Source organism: Tetrahymena thermophila (genome assembly GCF_000189635.1).
Source record: "Tetrahymena thermophila SB210 genomic scaffold scf_8253930, whole genome shotgun sequence".
Lineage (NCBI taxonomy): Eukaryota > Ciliophora > Oligohymenophorea > Hymenostomatida > Tetrahymenidae > Tetrahymena > Tetrahymena thermophila.
Window position 1 is genome coordinate 113,873 of NW_002475978.1, and position 21,545 is coordinate 135,417.

General features: G+C 23.2%; 3 protein-coding genes across 3 annotated transcripts; 2 read left to right on the plus strand and 1 right to left on the minus strand. All coding sequences in view use genetic code 6, as the record gives it.

The window, feature by feature from the left end:
- Window positions 1-1,154: 1,154 nt before the first annotated feature.
- On the minus strand, window positions 1,155-7,092 carry TTHERM_00941530 (zinc finger, C3HC4 type (RING finger) protein; the record flags this gene model as incomplete). The annotated part of the gene is made up of 10 exons (XM_001026913.2): window positions 1,155-3,172; window positions 3,227-3,550; window positions 3,637-3,783; window positions 3,837-4,027; window positions 4,081-4,267; window positions 4,344-4,551; window positions 4,607-4,808; window positions 5,298-5,744; window positions 5,909-6,834; window positions 7,015-7,092. 10 exons carry the CDS (start codon window positions 7,090-7,092, stop codon window positions 1,155-1,157), a joined length of 4,728 nt encoding a protein of 1,575 aa, XP_001026913.2.
- A 3,301-nt stretch (window positions 7,093-10,393) lies between these two features.
- TTHERM_00941540 (small GTPase family Rab protein) lies at window positions 10,394-11,458 on the plus strand (the record flags this gene model as incomplete). Its single annotated transcript, XM_001026914.3, has 3 exons — window positions 10,394-10,448; window positions 10,643-11,101; window positions 11,328-11,458. 3 exons carry the CDS (start codon window positions 10,394-10,396, stop codon window positions 11,456-11,458), a joined length of 645 nt encoding a protein of 214 aa, XP_001026914.1.
- A 1,824-nt stretch (window positions 11,459-13,282) lies between these two features.
- TTHERM_00941550 (hypothetical protein) lies at window positions 13,283-21,309 on the plus strand (the record flags this gene model as incomplete). The annotated part of the gene is made up of 14 exons (XM_001026915.3): window positions 13,283-13,816; window positions 13,982-14,411; window positions 14,542-15,276; window positions 15,336-15,668; window positions 15,843-16,526; window positions 16,585-16,703; window positions 16,760-17,136; window positions 17,201-17,240; window positions 17,303-18,558; window positions 18,879-19,444; window positions 19,527-19,648; window positions 19,712-20,478; window positions 20,550-20,844; window positions 20,896-21,309. 14 exons carry the CDS (start codon window positions 13,283-13,285, stop codon window positions 21,307-21,309), a joined length of 6,672 nt encoding a protein of 2,223 aa, XP_001026915.3.
- Window positions 21,310-21,545: the final 236 nt, after the last annotated feature.

Genomic DNA, 21,545 nt, shown 5'->3' on the forward strand with positions numbered 1-21,545 from the left:
ACATATTTTATAATTTCAACTCCCATATTTCTATTTCTTCATTTAGTTTTCAATATTAACACATTTAACATTATTCTACTTATTTTTATTATATTTTTGTATATTTTACTTTAAAATATTTTATTTTTCAGATTAAGTAAACTCAAAAATATTAAATTAAAAATATATTTAAAAACAATAGTTTCAACGAATATCTTTCTAAAATAAATTAAAACATCTATAAATTTTATCAATTTTGTTAAATGATTTTAATTCAAATACTTTTTGATCGTTCTTGAGATTTTTCTTTAAGATATAATTGTAAACTATGAAAAAATATCAAATAAATAAGATAACAATGTTGTTTTCAAAATTACTTTAGAATATTTTTAATATTTTTTTAATAAAAATTTTCTAATACACGAAATTTAGCTAGCTCATAATTTTAAAAAAATAAGTTTGAATTTAAAAATAAATATTTATTTGTTCAAACATATTTTTAAATAGTAATTCTAAAATAGGCGTAAATAAATATTAGATTAAAATATAAAATATTATTAAATTATAAACGAATTTTAGTTTTTAAAATTCTTACATTTTTATATAAAATAAATTTAAAGATGATGTAAATTTTTTACAATTTATTTAAATTTAGATACAATTTTAAATTTTAAATAAATTAAGTTATGCTTTAAAATAAATAGATATTTATTTATTTATTTAATTAAGTTTTTAAATAGTTTTAAAATATTTATATTAGTTATTTATTTTGTTATTTATCTATCTATTTATAAGAAAGATTAGAATAATAAGATGATATATTTATTGATTTAAATATTAAAAGTTGATTAATTTTAATTTTCTTTAAATTTATTTAATTGACTATATTAAAGAGGCATCTATCTATTTACCTATCAATCTTTTTTTGATTTACAATCATCTTCTCAGTCTTTATTAATATGTATGATTTATATTTTTGTATCTATTGCTTAGTTAGATATATATATTATCCAATATGCAATATGGGGTTCACCGAATTAGATATTAAGAAATCTGTAAATTCTATTTTATTCTTCTTAATTATTACAATTATTAAACTTTTAATCTTATATATGTTGTTAATTATATAAAAGAAATCTATCTTTTGTATAAATCAATCAATTTTTTGTTGATTTTCAATCATCTTCACAATCTTCATCGAAATTGATTAATTATGTTTCTTTATCTATTGTACAGTTAGATACCTATTACTCTATATGTTATTCATCTAATTAGATGAATTTATCATTTAGAAAATTTTAAACTTTATTTTATTCTTCTAAGTTATTATTATTATTATTATTTAACTTTTAATCAATTCCTATTATCCTTTAGATCAAAGGAGGATCTTCATCTGAAGGATTATTTTCATTTTCTTTGTTTTCTGAAGCATAATTAACTATTTCATCTTATTTTTTTATAAAATACTCATCTTGTTTATCACCATTAGTTTGTAAATTAACTTTATTATTGTTAACTGCAAATATTTCTTTTGTTTGGCAGAATACCTAATCTTCTGGTGAACTATTGAAATATTTACTCATATACTTATCTAGAATTTATATTTTTTAAGCGTCTGAAGAGCTTTAAGAGCATGAAGTGACATCTCCATCACTTTTTTTAGGCTAAAAAACTGCATAATGACCAGATTAATACAGTTTGGTTTAAACACTTCTGTTTGTTGACTACAAAGTTTCTTCAATATCCCATTCTACTTGAGTGTTCTTTTATGAATTATTTTATTTATCATCTACTTGACTAATAGTTTTTCCATTACCACTTTGAATTAATATTTATTCTTTATTTTTCACTATTTAGTTTTACTATTGATCAAATTAAATACTCTAACATTCTTTATTATTTTGTATTCCGTTTTAATTACTCAATTGGAGATGTTAATTTAAATTTTATTCATCAATTTCATTATCATGTTCTATTTTATTATCTAACTATGAAATCCTTTTTATGTTAATTATAGCAGGTACATTTTAAGCTGCATTATTGTTTTATGATGAAATTTGTTAACTTAATTAAACTTCACTTATTTGCTTTTAGCATTCTTCAAAGTTAATGCTTTATTCTGATGAATGTTAAGACTAATTTTTTTCTTATGAATTTTTTTATTTTTCATGTATAGAAAAACATGCTGACTATTCAGGTTTCTTAATAGAATTAACTTCTGATGGGTAATTGCTAACACAATTTTATAAATTATCTTACTTATTTATTTCTTCCATTTACTTTTCTAACTATTCAATTGAAAGAGTTTATTATGAAATATCATCCTAATTTCCATTTTTCTAATGAGTTATCGAATTTTAAATATTTTCATAATCAGATAAATTTATTGATGAAAAATCTGCCTAAAAATTCTACTAGTTGATATAAGAAGAGAGAGTTACTTTATTAATTTTAGTGTCTTAATAATGATTTCTTTTGTCAGGATTTTAGATTTCTTCATCCTCTTCATCATACTAAATAATTGTTATATCTTCTTTCTAACATTATTAATTTACTTATAATCTATCTTATTAAGATTCAACATTCTAATTTATATCTAAAAATATTTCATTTTGTTAAGGCTCATTCTGTTAAACCTGTTATGAAATTTGATGTTATTCAATTATTAATGCATTTTACTATAAATTTATATTTGAATCCTACTATAATTCAATTTGCTAAATCTAAAAATCTTGCTATCCTTATTACAAAATTTGATTATTTAGTTGTATTTAAGGTTATATGTTTTATATTTGGTTTTCATCCTAAATTTAGTTGTTTTGTTAAATTTCTTCTTAGTTTTATTATTGAATTTATGGTTCTATATTTTATTACTATACTTACTAATCTTATCCTGCATTTTAATTTTATAATACTTAATTTAATTAATTTAAAATTTAATTCTAAGCATTTGCTTCATTTTGATTTTCTAGTTATTGAAATTACTAAATTGCATTTTCTTGAATAAAATTAGAAAGTCTCATTATCTCTTAATCTTAAGAAATTTCATGCATATTAGATACTGCAACAACTTGTTTATATTTTCCCTGATTATTATTTATGTCTATTTAAACTATTTTAGATATCGTTTATCTGCAAAGGTAACACTCTCCTGTTTTTTTCCATATATCTAGAGCACACTAATTGCATAAACCTAATGTTTTTATTTATAATTAATTATTAAAAAATTAAATAATGATGCTCATACCTCCATGACCACATTCTAATATGACTGAATCTGGTTGATTATCGAAACATACCAAACATTATTGACAGCTAGGTTAGGATGTTAGTTTTGAGTCATGTCTTGATCTATCCGTTTATTTATTTTCCTTATTAGTCTATGGTAAATCTTCTTACATATTACCTTCTATTTTTTGTGAAGTTTTAGGCAAATTCAAATCTTCGAATGCATTATTCTGAGAAATTGTGCTAGGTCTGTTCTATTTACTTTTAGTTTCAGAGTTTCTTTAACTTAATTTTTTCTTTTCTTCTTCATTTTATTTTTAATCTATTTTGTTTTTTTTATCTTCTTTCAAAAAATATTTTAATATTAAATTTTAAGTTTATTAAAAAAAAATCAACGAATAAAAAAAAATTGAACAAAGAGTTTTTTACTTCTTATTTGTTCTAAATGTGCTGCTACCTCTTTATTTACATCACTTTTCATAAAATAAGTAGAAGAGAATCTGATTAAGAACTATGGAATGGAAGAAGGGATCTATTTGGTTGTCTTAATAATTTTTACCTTTTTAGGTTTGATTTCTTATTTTATAATTAATTATTTATTAGATTGTATTAAAATACAAAAATTTTACAATTTTAAGGAAGGGGAAAATTTGGAGGAGCTAAGTTAGGAACTTACATTTCTTATTCAAGATTAGAATTATTGCTTTAATTATCATGATTGTTATCTTAATTCTCTTCATCTCTTTGATTAGCTCCTTCAACATGAACTTAATGGGATCCGCTAAACAGACTTTCTGAATTAGCTAAAGCTATAAAAATTCTATTAATTAAATAAAATATTTATTTCTTTATATAAAAAAAATGCTAATTTACTCTAAATCATCTGAACATGCTACAGTATAAATAGATGAGATTACACTACCTGTAATTAGTGCAGCAGAACAGTACCTTAATGTCTATATATTTCCTTCCTAATAATAGTCCATTAATCCTAGAAGAAAAAACAATGAATTTCCTACTACATGGATACTCACCATTAGACACCACATTAGTCCTTTTACTAGAAAAAAAATAATTAATAAATAATTTGAAAAAAAAATTTATCAAATACAAATTCATTTATTTTTAAAATTTACTTTAATATTTATCAGTTTATCCAACTAGACAATAATAAAGAGAGCATAAAAATAAAATTGTTAATCCAAAAATATAAAATCCAAGTGAACTGAGCAAAATCCATGAAGGAAGAAAGATAGAAACCCAAGACCAATTTACTATTGAATCAAACTAAACGGAAAATAAAAGACATTGAGTTACTGCATATATACGTAATAATAGTTCTATCTATTAAAAATTTAGTAAAAAAAATAAGTGTTTAAGCAACAATATAAATATTTACATGTCTATTCATGCTTTCCTAAGTTTTAGTTGTAAATACAAGCCACCAAATAATATGTACGAAAGGAGAGTACACTAATAATAGTGTGATAGGTTGAGATACAATCCTCATAAATAAAAAAATCATTAAGAATAAAATATTAATAAAGAAGTATTCCACAACATTAAAAAAAGCCATTCTTTTATCTTCTAATTATGTATCTCTTTATTATTATTATTAATATATATAATGAATGAAGGTATACAATTAAAAGTTATTAGATAAAGTTAAATTTTGTAAATCTAGTCTTTAAGTTTATTTAAAGATTTAAGCTTTAAATTTCATTTTATTTATTTAATTAAAAATTTTATTTACACAATACAGTATATTAGAATAAAATATCTCTTATATTAGATATTAATAAATTTTATTGATAATTATTGGTTAAATTAAATCTTAAAAAATAAAAATCTAAAGAATGAATTATTTTAATTTTAAGTTAATATTTTATTGATATTATAAATAACAGTTAAGTATTTAGAACTAATCAAAAATATTTAAAGTTTTTTATTAGATTTTGAAAATTTAACTAAACTATTTAAATAAAATGCTATTTAATTTTTCATGTTGACTGAAAACTTATTGAATTTTGATGAAAATAAAAAAATATTTTATTCTTGTGCTAAAAATGTTTTAATATAAAAAAATATACTCTGAGAGATTCTTGTAGATTGAAATTTTATTTCCTGTGAAAAAACAGAAGACAAAGAAGAAAACAAGCCAGATGCCCTACATTAAAAAGTTTAAATAAAAGACAGCTAGGATAAAAACACTAAAGATGGAAAGTATGACAAGATGGGTTAAAGCTTTTTTGAAAACAATTTTAGCTCTAACTTTGTCTTCTTCATCTAACTCAATTACTTATTGCACTCTTCCTCCTAATTATATTTAATTCACTCTGTTAGATCTTCTATTATTTTATTCATTCATTCTTCGTCTTGTGTTTCTAATTATTTCGTTGAGCTACTCAGCCTATCTATATTAATCCTCTTACTCTTAATTTTCCAATTAGTTTTAGTTTACAGATTCTTGATCTGATAATTCATCTCTCTACAGTTACCGTATTTGATTTCTGATCAAATTCATCCTCAATATTGTACTTATTATTCGAATAATAATAAATATTTATTAAACTAAAATTTTTCAATTGAATTTAATTCAAAAGAAATTCATTAAATATGTTTTTTTTAAAACAAATAAATAAATATATTTTGATTTGAAGCTTTAAATGAATTGTTTGAAATTAAAATTTTTGCAAAATACTTTTGTTGAATCAAAGAGTTGTGATAATTTTATAGGTTTCTTTAATTCATACTTAGAAAATTATTTTCATTTTAGTTGTATCTTTAGGCACTTTCATTTTATCTTGAGTTATTTAATCTTTAATTAGCAGCATTTTAAGAATATCTGTTTATTGAATTCTACAATCTTTATATTTAAGCTTAATTTTATAACAGTAGTTATTGCTACTGTAAAATATTTAAGCTATTAAAAGGATGTGCAGCTTATTAAATAGCCAGGAAATTTTGTTACAAGGGAGGTAGTGGTTGATTCTGGTTTAATTGTCTTTAATTATTTTAATTATTTAATCTAGATTATATTAATCTCCTTAAATATTATTACTAATGTTAATAGTGTAATTATTATAAGTTCCTTGATTCATTTTATTATAAACTACTATTATCATTATTCCTTATGTTATTCCTAACATTTGATATTTATGAATTAGATTACAATTCGATTTATTAATCTAGATCTTCCCTATCAGGATTTTGTAGGAAATTTATGGGAGGATTTAATTCCTATCTTATATTGAGCTCTCCATTTTAGATATCCAAGTAACGATTTTATTGATTATAATCTTGCTCTCTTTACTGTGATAAACAAATATTATTATCTACTACTTCAATCTCTCTTTCATTTTATGGAGGACTATCTGGTTGCTCAGGCTCTTCATCATCATCTCCATTGTCTTTTTTAAAACAAGGCTAATTGAAGGAACAATTGATGTAGGATATAGCTCTGTCTTCTAAAATCTCATTCTAATTCTGAATTATAAATGTGCCATTATTAGAATTATCCTAGTATGTTCTATTATTCATATTTATATTTTGAGTTAAGTTATTCTACATGTTTTAATTTATCAAATATGATGTATCATTTCTGAGAGTTCTATCATCAAGACACCTCTATTGATTAGTAAACAAATATTATAAAAGTACAAAAGCTTATTTCTAAAATAAATCGAAAGTAATCAATCTCTAATGAGTTTATATTGCTTTTAAATGGTTCCTGAATAAATTATCGAGATAATTAGCTTGTAGAATTAGCTAAATATATTTATTTTTATGATTGGTTAATTAAATTACCTTAGAAGTGTCGACTGACTAGGGTATATCATCAAGTCCTCTGCAATCAGATATTCTAGAACTGTAGTAAGGATTCATAGATTGTTTAATTTTTGTATCTTTAAAGTATTTAGACGAAATATTATTTTATTTGTAGGATCAAAAGTAAGCTATTATTATAGTTATTTACTTACTTGAAATATACCGTTTAATATTTCTTAATTCTATTGAAATTAAATTCCTTTCCATTGAAAGTAAATTTTCAGCTTAAATTAATATAATATATACTATAAATCTGTTTAAAAATGTTAAATCAAAAAAGAATATCAACTAAATTAAGTGATGAAAGAAAATGCTAATCTAACTTTATTTGAAAAGTAAATTTTTTATAAAAAAACAAACTAAAAAATCATAATATTTAACTATTCAATTTTAAATTATAAAAAAAAATGGAATTTTTATATAGATGTTAAGAAGTTTTTTAAATACATTCATTTTTTCTTTTGCTTGCTAACCTTATTTATTTTAAAATTTAATCTCAACAATTTTTATTTAAATAAACATAATTTTTGAAAAATTTTAGAATCTAATTTGTTGTTTCAATTTCGAGTGAATTATTTTTGCCTTCCATAAAATTTTATTTATCAAATAAATACAAATACTTTATTCAACTAAGAGTTAGAATCATTTGATTTCAAGATGGGACTAATAAATATGTTTATAAAATATCACAAGAAATTAATTTTTATTATTAAAGTATTGTTTCTAGTTACTAAAAATGTATATAACAAGTTAGTTTATTATTTATAAAATAAAAATAAAAACCTTAAAATTTAATTAAGGAATAATAAAAATTAATGCACATACTATCAAGAATTTCTTATTATATATATAAATTCTGAATATTAAAAAAGCAATATTATAATGAAAATTGTATTTTATAACATTTTATTATTAAAAATGATTAAAATATTTTCATATCCTTTTAGTAATTCCTTATTATTTAAACAAATTCTTAATATTAAATAGAAATATTAATTAATTATTCATATTTTAATTTTTTTATAATCTTTTAACTATTCAATAGAAATTCAAATTTATAAAATTTTAAAATCTATTTAGCAATCTAAATTTTTAATAAACATTTGTAAAAAAATAAAATTTTTAAAATATTTAGGTTATCAGTTTATACTATTTAGTATCTATTATTAATAACAGTAGTTTATAATATTAATAAAAGTAAAATTGAAGGAATTAATAAGCTTTTATGATATATGTTCTATTATGAGATGTGTTTTCATGCAAAAATTGAAGTTGTTTTTCTAAAAATATTTTCATTTTGCTTCTACTTATAATTCTATGTAAATATCAGATTTAATTGTTATTTCTGATAAGAGGAATTTGAAACAATATTATTTTAATAACTAAATAGGTAGTTTATCAAATCAAAAGATTTAATTTTTTTATTACAAATTAATTTATCAATCAACCTTCTTATTTCTTAAAGTAAATAGATGCTTAAAAATAGAACAATAAAAAAATAGAATCATTCCAATCAAAGAAATAAAAATAAATAAACATGTAAAATAATCTCTATTTAAATTCTAAAACACGTAAAAACTCGATAATAATATCCAGCTAGTATTTAATTGTTTTTTAATTTTACTTATTAGATTTTTATGCTGATTTATTATTTTTTGTAATAGATGATTTTTATAATGATTTTCATTATTTATAATTTTGACTTCTAATATTTATGATGTTAGTTCTTCTTTTGAAAATCTTTTTGTATGTCTTCTTCTTGCTTATCCATTTATTCATACAAATGCTACCCTATACCAATTTATATATTCTTTTGTCAGCTATTTAGATGATCAAAACTTTTTTTTTATTTTCTCACATATTATTCTTAGTTTTTTAATTACTTTACTTTTTTCAATTTATTCTTTAAATTATAATTTTTATAAAGGAATAATTAATTTTTCAAGTTAATTTTTCATTATTAAATATATTAAGTCTACTAAAATAAAAAATAATTTTTTTAGGAAAGAATTAAATTAAAACGTAAACTTACTTATTATGGTACTTTACTTTTAAAAATATTTGATAATAATTATTTTAGATTTTTTTGTAGAATTTAGCTCTATTTAAATATATACTTAAAATTTTGTAAATAATTCATAAAATTTTTAAAATAATAATTTAAATAAAAATAATATTGCTATTAAACATGTTTGTTTCTATTTTTTCAAAGAATATTTACATTTTTTAAAAAGGAAAAAAATATTAATTTTTTATTCTTACAAATTTGTTAAAAGAAATGAATGATCTGGTCTTCCTTACTTTTATTGTTAACTATTGTTTCTAAAATAAAAATTTTAACAAAAATTTATTTTGAAAATTGCATTTGAAGTTTGTAATAAAATATGATATTTACACTCAGTCGAATAAATTTTGTAAAAATTCCTAAATTTTTTTTTTCTTCCACAAAATTAAATTTTTATTTTTTAATTTATTGATTACAGTCAAAAATAAGAAAGGTAAAATAAAAATTATATCCTGATTGTGTAAAGAAACCCATTTCAAATCTAAAATGAAAAAAATAAACTATAACATAAACATGGTAAATTAAAAGATACTATTGTAAGTTTTCCTAAGAATGAGCTATTAACCAGAAATTAAAAAGTTATTTGTTCTTTTATATTGGTAAATATAATATAAATGGTATTTTAAAATATTTTGAGATACTGAAGAACTTTTGGTTTGTATTAGATTATTTTAAATAAAATAATGATAATCAACAGATATTTCTTATTTTGATTTGATTTTCGATCAAAAGTAAGTTTAATAAAAACATCAAATTTGGATGGTGGAATTGGCAATACTTATAAATTAATACTAGATAATAAGGAGTGATGGCGAAGTAAAATATGAATTGATATAAAAATTTATTATTAATATATTACTAAATAATAATAAATATATATAAATATATATATTCAACTGGTTTAGTTTATAGAGATGAAAAAAATAGGCATAAAATTGTTATAGTTCATTCTATCAAATATTTATCTATTAGTTCTAATAATCTTAATGCTTAGAATGTGGTAAAATAATTGCAAAGCTGTAAAGCCAAGAATTGTGTAATTATAGGACCTGATTGTGGTTACTAACAAAAATCAAATTAACTAAAATTTGAATTGATCAAAAATAGAAACTGAGGAAGTAATTAATATTTTGATAATAATTATCAAGTAAGAAAAATTTATCTATAGATTTCTAAAAGTGCATATAAAAACTAATTCGAAAGAAAGAGTTTGAATATTATTTAGCTAACCAAATAAACTTAGAATTCAAGATATTTAATTAATAAAACAAAGAATACAACTAAAAAATAGAAATGGCATCAAAGAACGAAGACGAATACGATTTCCTTTTTAAGATTGTTCTAATAGGTAATCTTTATTCAAGTTATTTTAAAAAAGGATCTATTATTCAGCATACCTATCGGAATTTTTTGATTGAATATATTTATCAATCTATCTACTCTTTATACTAATTCATATTTATAGTCCTTTTCGCAAACATAAATCATAAGAATTAATTTAATTCAAAAATTGCTAATCTTTTTTTCTTGTATTCATTTTAGGTGATTCTGGCGTAGGAAAAACCAACTTGCTATCAAGATTTACTAAAAATGAATTCAATATGGATTCAAAGCCAACAATCGGTGTAGAATTTGCCACTAAAACAGTTATTACAGAAAATAAATACATAAAAGCACAAATTTGGGACACTGCAGGTTAAGAAAAATACAGAGCTATTACTAACGCATATTATAGAGGAGCTGTTGGTGCTCTCACCCTTTATGATATTACAAAGCAATAGACATTTGACAATGTAAAAAAGTGGTTACATGAACTCAGAGAATATGCCGATGCTAATATTATTTGTATGCTTATTGGTAATAAATGCGATTTGTAAGAAATGAGATAAGTAAAGACAGAAGATGCTGCTAAATTTGCAGAAGAAAATAACCTTGCATTTATGGAAACATCTGCTGCCTAAGCTATAAATGTAGATTAAGCCTTTTAAAAACTCATCACAGGTAAATATAAACTATTCTTTTAAATTCTGAGAGGCTTTATTTTGAAAAACCCATTCAAAAATTTCCTTCAACCAAGGCTAAACCTACCAAAAATGAATTTTATTTTAATTTTAAAATATCACTTTTGAAATAAAGCCGCATCAAGCTAAGCTTTGAAACAATTGAATTCATAAATATTTTTTTCCTTATAAAATAAAAACTAAAATGATTTCTTACTATAAAATAGAAATATATAATAATTTGAAGACAAGACCTAATGAAGAAAAAAAAAAGGCATAACCATAATAAAATGGAAATAATATAATTAAAGATTTTAAGCAACCCACCTAAGCAGAAAAAGAAAAAAAATGTTGTTGATTTAATTTTATTAAATATTAAGCTTCCTATTAGAGTGTAAATATGAGCTCAACCAAATAAATAATATTATAAAATAAGCAAGCAAGCAATTAATCAAAAATAAAAAGAAAGAAAAATCAATTAAAAATTTTAGATAAAATAAATTTATTTTGTTATAAATAATAAAAGTAATTTTTATTTGTATTATAAATAATAAATTTAGTTTGCATTTATTATTAAAATAATTATCAATTTAATCTTTTGTTTAAAACTTTCATTTACACTTTAATTTAATAAATAAATTTCATCTAAATTCATATTAAGAACTTTATCTAATTAACATCAAAAAATTAACTAAATTTAAAGCAAAATAAATATAAAAAAATTTTATTTTTTCAAAATTTATTTTAAAAATATCTGTTAAAGTTAAAAAATAAACATTTAAATTAATTAATTAGATGTTTAAATAAAATACAAAATATTGTGTGCATATTTTAGATTTAAAAGAGTTCATAGTAAAATGAATACACAATCAGGTGCGACTTCTTTGCATAAGCCAAAGCACAAATATTGACTAATTTTACAAATAACTTGGTTTAAAAATATAATTAGATTATTTATTAAAATAATCATAACTCTGATTTAATTTTGTAGCAGCTAAAAGATAATTAAATTAAATAGGGCAAACTAATATGTGTTTATAATATCAAGTAAATCAAACATTTTGAGCTTAATTTTTAGAAACAATTTACTACTTTTGAGTAGAAAGTTTAAGCAAAATAAAATTAATAGTTATTGTTAAGAAAAAGAAATTCTTATTTTAAAATAAATAATTATAAAATAAATATATTAGGTTTCATTAAATCATTTATGATTTTGCAATTAATTTTTTAAAATAATAAAATTTTAAGAATTCAAATTTTAGAATTTTAATATAATACATAAATATCCTTAAAGTTATAAAAATTATTAATTATGAATTAAATTAGAAATGTTAAAATTTAAAATATGTAGATGTCTTTTTCTCTATTTTTTGAAGATACAGTAAAAATACTAGTTGTTAAATTTTCCTAATTATCTGTTTATGTATTTGTTTAGTTTATAATTTTTAAATTTTTACAATTATTTTAAAAATATAAATCAATATTAAATCTCCTTAAAGTTCCAGTTTTACTATAATTTTCAGACCAGTAAATAATATACAGAGTTAAAAATCTTGTTAGCATATTTTAAGTTTAGCTAACTCGTAAAGTTATAGCATTCTAAAAAGTACCAAATATATTATTATCACATGTTTTTTAATTTGTTAATTTTAATTTTATAATATTGCTCTCACATTTTATCAATTAAAAATTTAGATACAAACTAATATCTGCTATTATAAAATCAAGCATATTAACAAAATTTTTGTAATTAAATTGCTGGACTAGTTAGCGAATATCCTTATATTTTTCAAATAAAATAATATGTATATTTGTTTACATGTGCTAATATGATTTATAAAAATAAAGAAATTTAAAGACTATAAGAAGAAAGATTGGATTTATATCTAATTAATGGTAATATAATAATATAAGTTGGAGAGGCAGTTTTGAAAATAAAGATCACATTATAACTTGCTTTGGCCAATAAATAATAAAAAGAAAAATATAAGTACTGAATACTAAAATTTTCTGATTTCATTTAGAAAAAGTAAAATCAAAGAATATTAAGTTTATAAAAAAATAAATAAATAAATAGATAGATATATTAACAAAATATATAGTGGTTGATTGTAAATTAAAGTAGATTTAGCGATATAATAAAGGATTTTTAAATTGATATAGGTTTATTATAGAAGCTATCATGAGCTTATCTAGTATATTAATTGTTCTCATCATATTGCTTAAATGTGCGATTGCTGGGAATGTGAAATACATTAATTTTTAAATGGACTACTCTAACATAGGTTTAGCAAGAAAGCTATTTTTCACATTTTAGCTGGACACTTATTTCCCTAATTCAGGGTATATGCAGATATAACTACCATTTGATTAAGCTACTTTACCTACAGGCTATATCTACTAATCAAGTGCATAAACGTGCAACTCGTAAAATTTTCCTATTGTTCAGATACCAATTACAATTGAAGGTGCAGTAGCAGGAGCAAATAATGTTTACTGGATTGATTTTCCTTAGGATTTAAGTAATCAAAATGTTTACACACTTGTTATTGTATTAAGTGCTCCTGTTGGTAGTGGAGTTTTTAATAACCCTTTAATCTAATTCAGGCCTGTTTCAATAACTACATATTCATCTCTAAACAAAGCAAATCCCTCTACATTGCTTATTTATGACACCAACCCTGTATTCACAATGATTAATTTTGAAGCATAAGTGGTAAATAAATAAATTAAATTGTTAATTTAAGATTTCTTAGCAGCCTAATATTTTTGTTGCATTTAAAATAAATTTAAAGAAAATATAATTGATGCAATTATGATGAGTTAAATTGAACATATTAAATTATGAATTTCATATTGTTATACTTTTTTTAAAAATTAGGCTTCAAGTTTGAATACTCAAGTTCTCTCTGGTGGCAGTGGTAATCTTTAATCAAGCAGTATTGTAGTTGTTAGATTAAAACCAACCTAGCAACAAATTAGAAGAGTTGATATCTCTTTACCTTAATCAGTAGGAATATCTTTTGATAATAGTGATCCCACCACATTCTGTTAAGTTGCCACTCTTATTCTAAATTAAGATTTTACATGCTAGTAGAGTGCTTAAAATGAAGTTCTTATTACTTTTTCAAGCGATTTGCAAAATTAAAATTATGATATATCACTAAAAATTAACTTCCCAACTTTTAATGATAACTCAGATGTTTAAGTTGTAGGCATGCGTGCAGGAGACAATGTTGTTATGGAATGGAACACAATTGCTAATGCCGTTTCAACTATAGTTCCTAGTTGGACATCCAGACAAATCTTTGGTAATTAATTTAATAAATAAATAAATCTACTTAATTAATTGGCATATAAAATAGTATAAATTGTTAAAAAAATACAAAAAAAGTCAGTGAATAACTGATAGAAAAGCTAACTTTACTTAATTTTTTTTAGGTTTTTAAAATTAGTTACTGTCATCTTCTGTTTGCGTTTATAGGGGATCATCTGCTACTGACTACACTTATAACACCTTAAAATTTACTTTTTAGGTGAGCTAAGATTTATTAGCTGGAATTAATTATAGATTAGCTATGGATCTAACAGTAGATTCATCAATTCTTGATAATTCAATCGTTGTTTAAAATTTAGTTAGCTTTTCACCAACTTAATAAATCAAATGCTATAGTATTAATAGCAATTCTAAAGTATAATGTGATAATGTTTAAAATTTAAAAGCTGGTACAGTTTATTCGATTCAACTTAGAGTTAGTTTAGTCTATATCAGTGGTGCTACAGCTAATTAATTCAAATCAGGATTTGGAAAACTTGAAATTTATCCCTTTTAGAATAATCAATATTACACCAAGCCTTCTGTTTTATTTGAGACAAATGCTAATTTAGCTGCTTTAGTCAATAATTTATGCATTCAAAACAACTTTAATTGGCTAAATTAAATTACTGCTAATAATATCAATGATTACCAAGTTGTGCATTCAAGATCAGATGGTTCCATAGCAACACCAATAAGTACATATGGAATATTTGGAGTTAAAGTAGGTACTAACTAGATTCTTCAATTTTATAATGAATTCATCTCAAACGACTTTAATGGAACTCCTAATTCTAAATCCTAACTATAAATATCTGCAAATTACAGAATTATTGCTCCTCAGTCTTCATCTACATGCAGTAATTAATACAAAATTTATACATTAAAGAACTTACTTATATTTATATATATTATTTAGTGACCACAGGAACACCTTATACTTGTAACTTTATTGCTCCTGCATCAGGTGATCCATATTAGATAGTTAAATTTTAGTTTGCATTTTAAGTCGATGCTGATGCAGCTGCATTTATTGCTGGTGCTGGATCTGTAATATCTTTTGATGCTATAGATGTTAAAGCTATGAGTTCAGTACAGCCCTCTGATAATTTTAACAGTGATTATATTTTCAAAATCATTCCAGACACAACAAACCCTACCAATAATGTAAAAACTGCTATAGTAAATGGTTTTGTACTCCCAACCAACCTCTATACAGACATAAATATAAGTTTAGTTAACCTTTGGACAGGTAAACAAACTACTTTCAATTATTAATTTAGCAAATCAAATATAATAAAAAAATAGACATATTACAAAAATATTAAGAATTTCATTTAAATAGAATGACAAATTTTATTTCATAATTTTTAAAGTTGAAAGTGTTAATATTTGATAATAATTATTTTTTAAAAATAATAAACAGGAACTACAAACGGAAATGATGCAAATTTAGTTCCTACATTTATTCGTATTAATGTTTTCTTTTCCTCTAACTAGCCTACCGTTACTTAAGGAAATTGGATTGTCTTTTTCGATAACGTAAATTTCTTACCTGATCCTAAAGTCTAATCTAACCCAAGTTGCTCAATAACACAAACATCTACAGTGTGTGGATACTAGGCTGGAAATTAAAATAGCTATCACTATTTATTCTAAAATTATTTTACTTACACTAGTAGTATTCCTTAAATGCCAAGTATTGATTAGTCTTTTACTGTTCTTATACCAGTTACTACAACAGCAAACAAAAATTAGATTCGTGTTCGTACAGCTCTTTTGGATACTTCAGGAAATATACAAGGCTTAAGCAAGTAATACTAGTTTTAGTTTAAAGCAGCAGGAGTTACCCAGTAAGCAATTATATCTGATTATAACACGCTCTAAAATACTAATTTCGAAGGATTGAATTTCTTATTCAATGTTGGAAGCAATCTAGTTGGAGATACAGTTTCTTCAGCCAAAGTAAATGTTGTGGCTGCTGATTTTTAAAAAATTCTTAATCCTAATTCAGCTACTTAGTAAGGAACAGGTATCACCATTACATCAACTCATAATCTAGTTTCTGATCCTGGCTTCGATGTCTAAGATGGAGGATTTGGCTTAATAAGTAAATATACAACTTTTTAAATTTCTAAAAATATAAATTTATCCTAAAAAATAAAAAGGTTCAAAACCATAGGAAAAATGTATTAAATTTGGCTATCTTTACAGTGACAAAACAGGCAGATACGGTTTTTACTGCCCTCTAAAAAGCACTGTTGGGCAAAGCACATTAACTAGTTATGTAATAATAAATTAATTTTTCTAAAACAAATTAGTAATTTTAAACAATTTTAAAAGCTAAACGTTTTAAATCTTTCTCTACCCTGGGAAACTGGAACAAGCATGCCAAATATAGTGGGCACCTTCAGCAATAATGTTCCCATTTAAGATCCAGGTTTCGATGTCACAGGCATACTGCTGAAATACACAGTTGACAACACTCTAAATGCTATGCAGCCAAATGTTTTAAAATCAATAATTACAGATATCGATTTACCCATTTCATAAAGGTTTGTTAAACTTTCAGTTACATTTACTACAACAAATTAATTACCTTCGCAATTTAACTTTGTTATCACTTCTCAAAATGGGTCAAGCTAACCCTTCCTTTTTACTGTAAGTTAAATAGTTTTATGCCAAATTTATCAATAAAATGCAAATGGGTTGTTTACATTGTAAATATATTTTTTTCTTTTTTTTTAGTGATATCAATGATTTTTTGATTTATTAATAAATTAGAGTTACTCAATCATGCAAGTAGATATTTAGAGAATTTTAGGTATTATTTTTTTTATTTTTTACTATAAAAATCATTAATTTTATCTCTGAAATAAAAAATAGATTATAATCTAAGTTTCAAATGGATCAAAATCTCTATCTGCTGGGACATATAAAATCCGTATAGGTGGTATAAATGTTATTGATAATCCACTGATGAGACAATAGGCTTATTTTGAGACATAAACAATCACTGGAAAGACTATTGATAAAACTCCTAATCCATATGCTATTTATTACAATTTCAAACAAAAGCAGCTAAGCTTATCAATAACTAACTAAAGTTTCTTGATTCCAAATAAGTATGCTATGACTATATTTTCATTTACCTTCACAGTTTAGGGACGTGCAATTTATTCTGATGAAGAAATTATTTTTAACCTAGATGCTTTCAGCGTAGATAACAACATTAATACTCCTATTTGCAGAGTTATTGATCCTATTACTTAAAATATTTCACCACTTTGGAACTCATGTTATTTTAATGGTAAATTTTCACTCCTCACTTTAACGCCTATTGGAGATATAAGTAATCTAGACTAAAATGGAGTGTTAATGAATTCCTTTATAGTGCAAATACAGAATATTCGTGTGCCGAGGACACCTGTCTAATAGTATTATATTAGTGGCTATGTTTATAACATTCAAGATTAATCTCAACCTATTTTATACTAACAAAATATTCCTTTGCCTGGCAGATAGGATGAAAAGACTATTTAGTAATTCACATAACTCGTTTTATAAAATAAGAAATTTAACACAGTAGGTTCATTATCTTAATTCTAATTCTCAATAAAGCCTACATAGTCATTCTTAGATTACAATTCTATGATATTGATTTATCTCCCATCTTATTATCCACCTCTTCCTGATTTCGCCTAACCTGTTTGCTATATATAACTAATTGACGTGACATCAAACTAACCAAATACCTTCACCCGTTGTGAATACTTGCAAGACAGAATGATTGTAATCCGTGACATTTTCCCAACTTTACAAGTTAATTATGCCTATTAAGTTACAGTTAGTGGTATACCCTAACCATTATTCACTGCTGCTTAAACCATATTTATAGCTCTAATTCAAAAATATTATGATATAACATCAACTGTTAACGAGTATTTAGAAGTTTTGGATATAGCTCCTAATAATCCAAATGCAAACATAGTAAGGGTTTCAGCTTTTTCAAAGACAAAAACAACTTGGATCCAACAAGACAATTATGTCTTTACTCTTAGAGTATCAAATAATGTTGCAGCAAATTCTTATTTAGCAGTAGACTTCCCAAGTGAATGGGTTGATAAGAATCAAAACAAGCCGTAAATTCTATTTTTTACTATTAAATAATTTAAAACATTTAAAAAAGAATTTTTCTATTTTTTCTTAAAAACTTAATTTGAATTTGTTTAATTCTCAAAAAAGGAACTTATATATAATAAAAAATTATTTTTATGGGCAGATTAATTAAATTTGTTTATATTTTTTAGGGAAATAACTAAATTAATTTTATTTTTTAAATAATTATTTATGTTAAAAGAAGCAATTTTCATTAATTTACTCATTTAAAAGCTATTTATGAAACTAAACGTTTTAATAAAAAGTAGTCATTAAAATTTTTTTTTAACTAATAATATATTAGGGCAATAACTTGCTATTTGTAGTAAGCTTCTTCAGCAAATGTAGCTTTCCCTTGTTCTTAAAATGGATACAGGATTATTGGCTAAGTTGCAAGTCCTATTACTGCAAATACTGATTATACTTTAATTATAAATGGGTTTAGCAATCCTCATTATAGTTTGTGTATAGGATAAGGAGTTACTGTCTAAATAGCAGATAGCTAAATGAATTAAGTTACTTAAAGGTCTTATGTCACAATTATGAATATAGGAAACTTAGTTTTTGATTAAGGTTTAACTTCAGACACAATTTTTAAATGGTAGCTCATAACGAATGATAATGTCTAAGATGGAGAGTAAACTTATTCTACTATTCCTTCTTTGCTAACAGTCTACATAGGAACATATTCTAGGAGACTTCGTTTATCTGTAGCAGATGGTAATCGTATTGCTAATGATTTCTCACTTTAACTTTAATCAACTCCCTCTGGCTAGACACCATTTTCAACTTATCCTACTATAATAAATATGAGCGTTGGTGATTACTACGTAGATATTAGAATAGGTGCACAAAATACAGTTACACCTGGTATATATAACAAATTTTATTCCTATTTGAAAATAAATGTTAAAAACAATTAAATTCATTATTTATTTAAATATATTATTAGGTATCTACAGTATTTATTTCTAGCTGAACAATGGCGGTTAATATAATATCCCTCCAGTAGTTAAAGTCTAAATATTAAGCACTTCTTATGGTATTCCCAATCCCTCTATCAACAACATAGTCGTAAAAATAATTTTTTTATTTAATTACATAAATTCTCATTAAAAAAAAAAAAATTTAATTCAGGTGCCAATCTTGGGTTACAGTCTTCCAATTTACTGGAATATGGATGCCGCTGTTCCTATTAGTTAGTTTAAATTAGAAACGGATATTGCTATTTACCCAGACCTTGTTCTAGACTATAAGGCATATAGTGATATGACATTCTCGATTACAAAAACTAGCGATTTTATTACATTGAAAAGTGATGCTGCTCCTATTGTATCTGACACTACTTCAAAAGTTAATTTGTATATTGATCCTAGTTACAAAAATTACTTTTAGCTTATTTACAATACTGTCTTAATTACTTTAGTTTAAACAAATACTTAAAAGCCTTAAACTATAATTAGTATTTCGAATAATCTTTGTACAAGTGTCACATTCACATTAAGTAGTAACCAACCAACACTAGTTTATTACCAAATTTAGCTAGCTTCATCTTAACTCCAATTTAACTTTAATAACACTGTAGAGTAGGTGCGTATTTTGACTTAGTATTAATTTGATGATGTAGACTAAGTTTAATATGGTATGTTCCCAGTATACTTGGCTAACACTGTCTATAAACTTACGATCCCTAATCTCTTTTCTCAGCGTTCATATTCAGTCCAATTTTTCCCAATTAATGAAAATTAAGTTCTGGGAGACACTTAATAGTTTTCTGTAGTGCCTAAATCTAACCTCGATTATTTAATTAAAACAAAACTATATACCACTGCTATCCTTTCAACCTAACATATGGTATATTTAGCATGCTAACACTCTTATATGTTCTTATATCCATATAAAAGGTATATTAAAAATTATTTTTATTTTAAAAAAGAATGTATTCAAAAATTATATATATATTTCTAACAAACAGAGTTCGTTCTATTTATGAAGACTATTGTGATCCTAAAGTTACTTCAGCTTCTTTACCTTAAGTTTAAACAGCAACTCAACAGTAAGTTTACTATTTCTACCTTTATCCATTTGAGTATATTGAACTAGTGGAATAGGCTGGAACTGTATATGCTTCTGCTAGCCTTAAAAATAATTAAATTTCGGCATTTAAAACTAAATTTACCAGTATTTTTAGTGCTTTAGGACTCCCTGTTCTTGATGATTTCTAATATGGTGGAAAAGTTATAATTTATCCTCCTGTTTTTACTTCACAAGTAATTTATTAACCTCAACCAATTATATTTTTCAAATTTATTTAAAAACAGGGTTAAGTTACAAGCACCAAAAACTCTTTAGTAGTAACAGGAATCACACTTTAAAACAATGGAATCATATTTGCAATCTTAGAAAGACTTAATATCAGCATAAAAGGTAGAATTTAGTATGTAAGTGAACCTACCTTTTTGTAAGTCAGATCAGGATTAAATAATACTGATCAAGTAGCTTTAGGAAAAGCTCATGCTGTTTACGAAGGAACTCCTATAACATTTGAATTTGATAATTTAGAACCTGGAAACCATTACAGGGTAGTCATGTATGCAACTTCTGAAGATCCTTCTTAATATAAAATGGTTACTACTAACGTAACTTCAGTAGAAATTACACTTCCTGCCCATTCTATAATTTTATTATCATAATATTCGCTTTTAGCATTAATATTAATAACTATTTTTTCATGAACATTTGCGGCTCAAGTTATATTTATTATTTGTTTGTTAAAATTAATATAAATAAATTTTAAATTCTTTTTTACTTTAACTCTAAATAAATGAATAATTTTCTCACAAATTAATGATTAAATTACTTAAAAATTATAGGTTTTAATTAATTTTAATACTTTTAAAATATTCAAGAATATTTAGTATAAAAATGCAATATTAAATATAATAAATTATTTGTTTGTTTCATTTTTTCT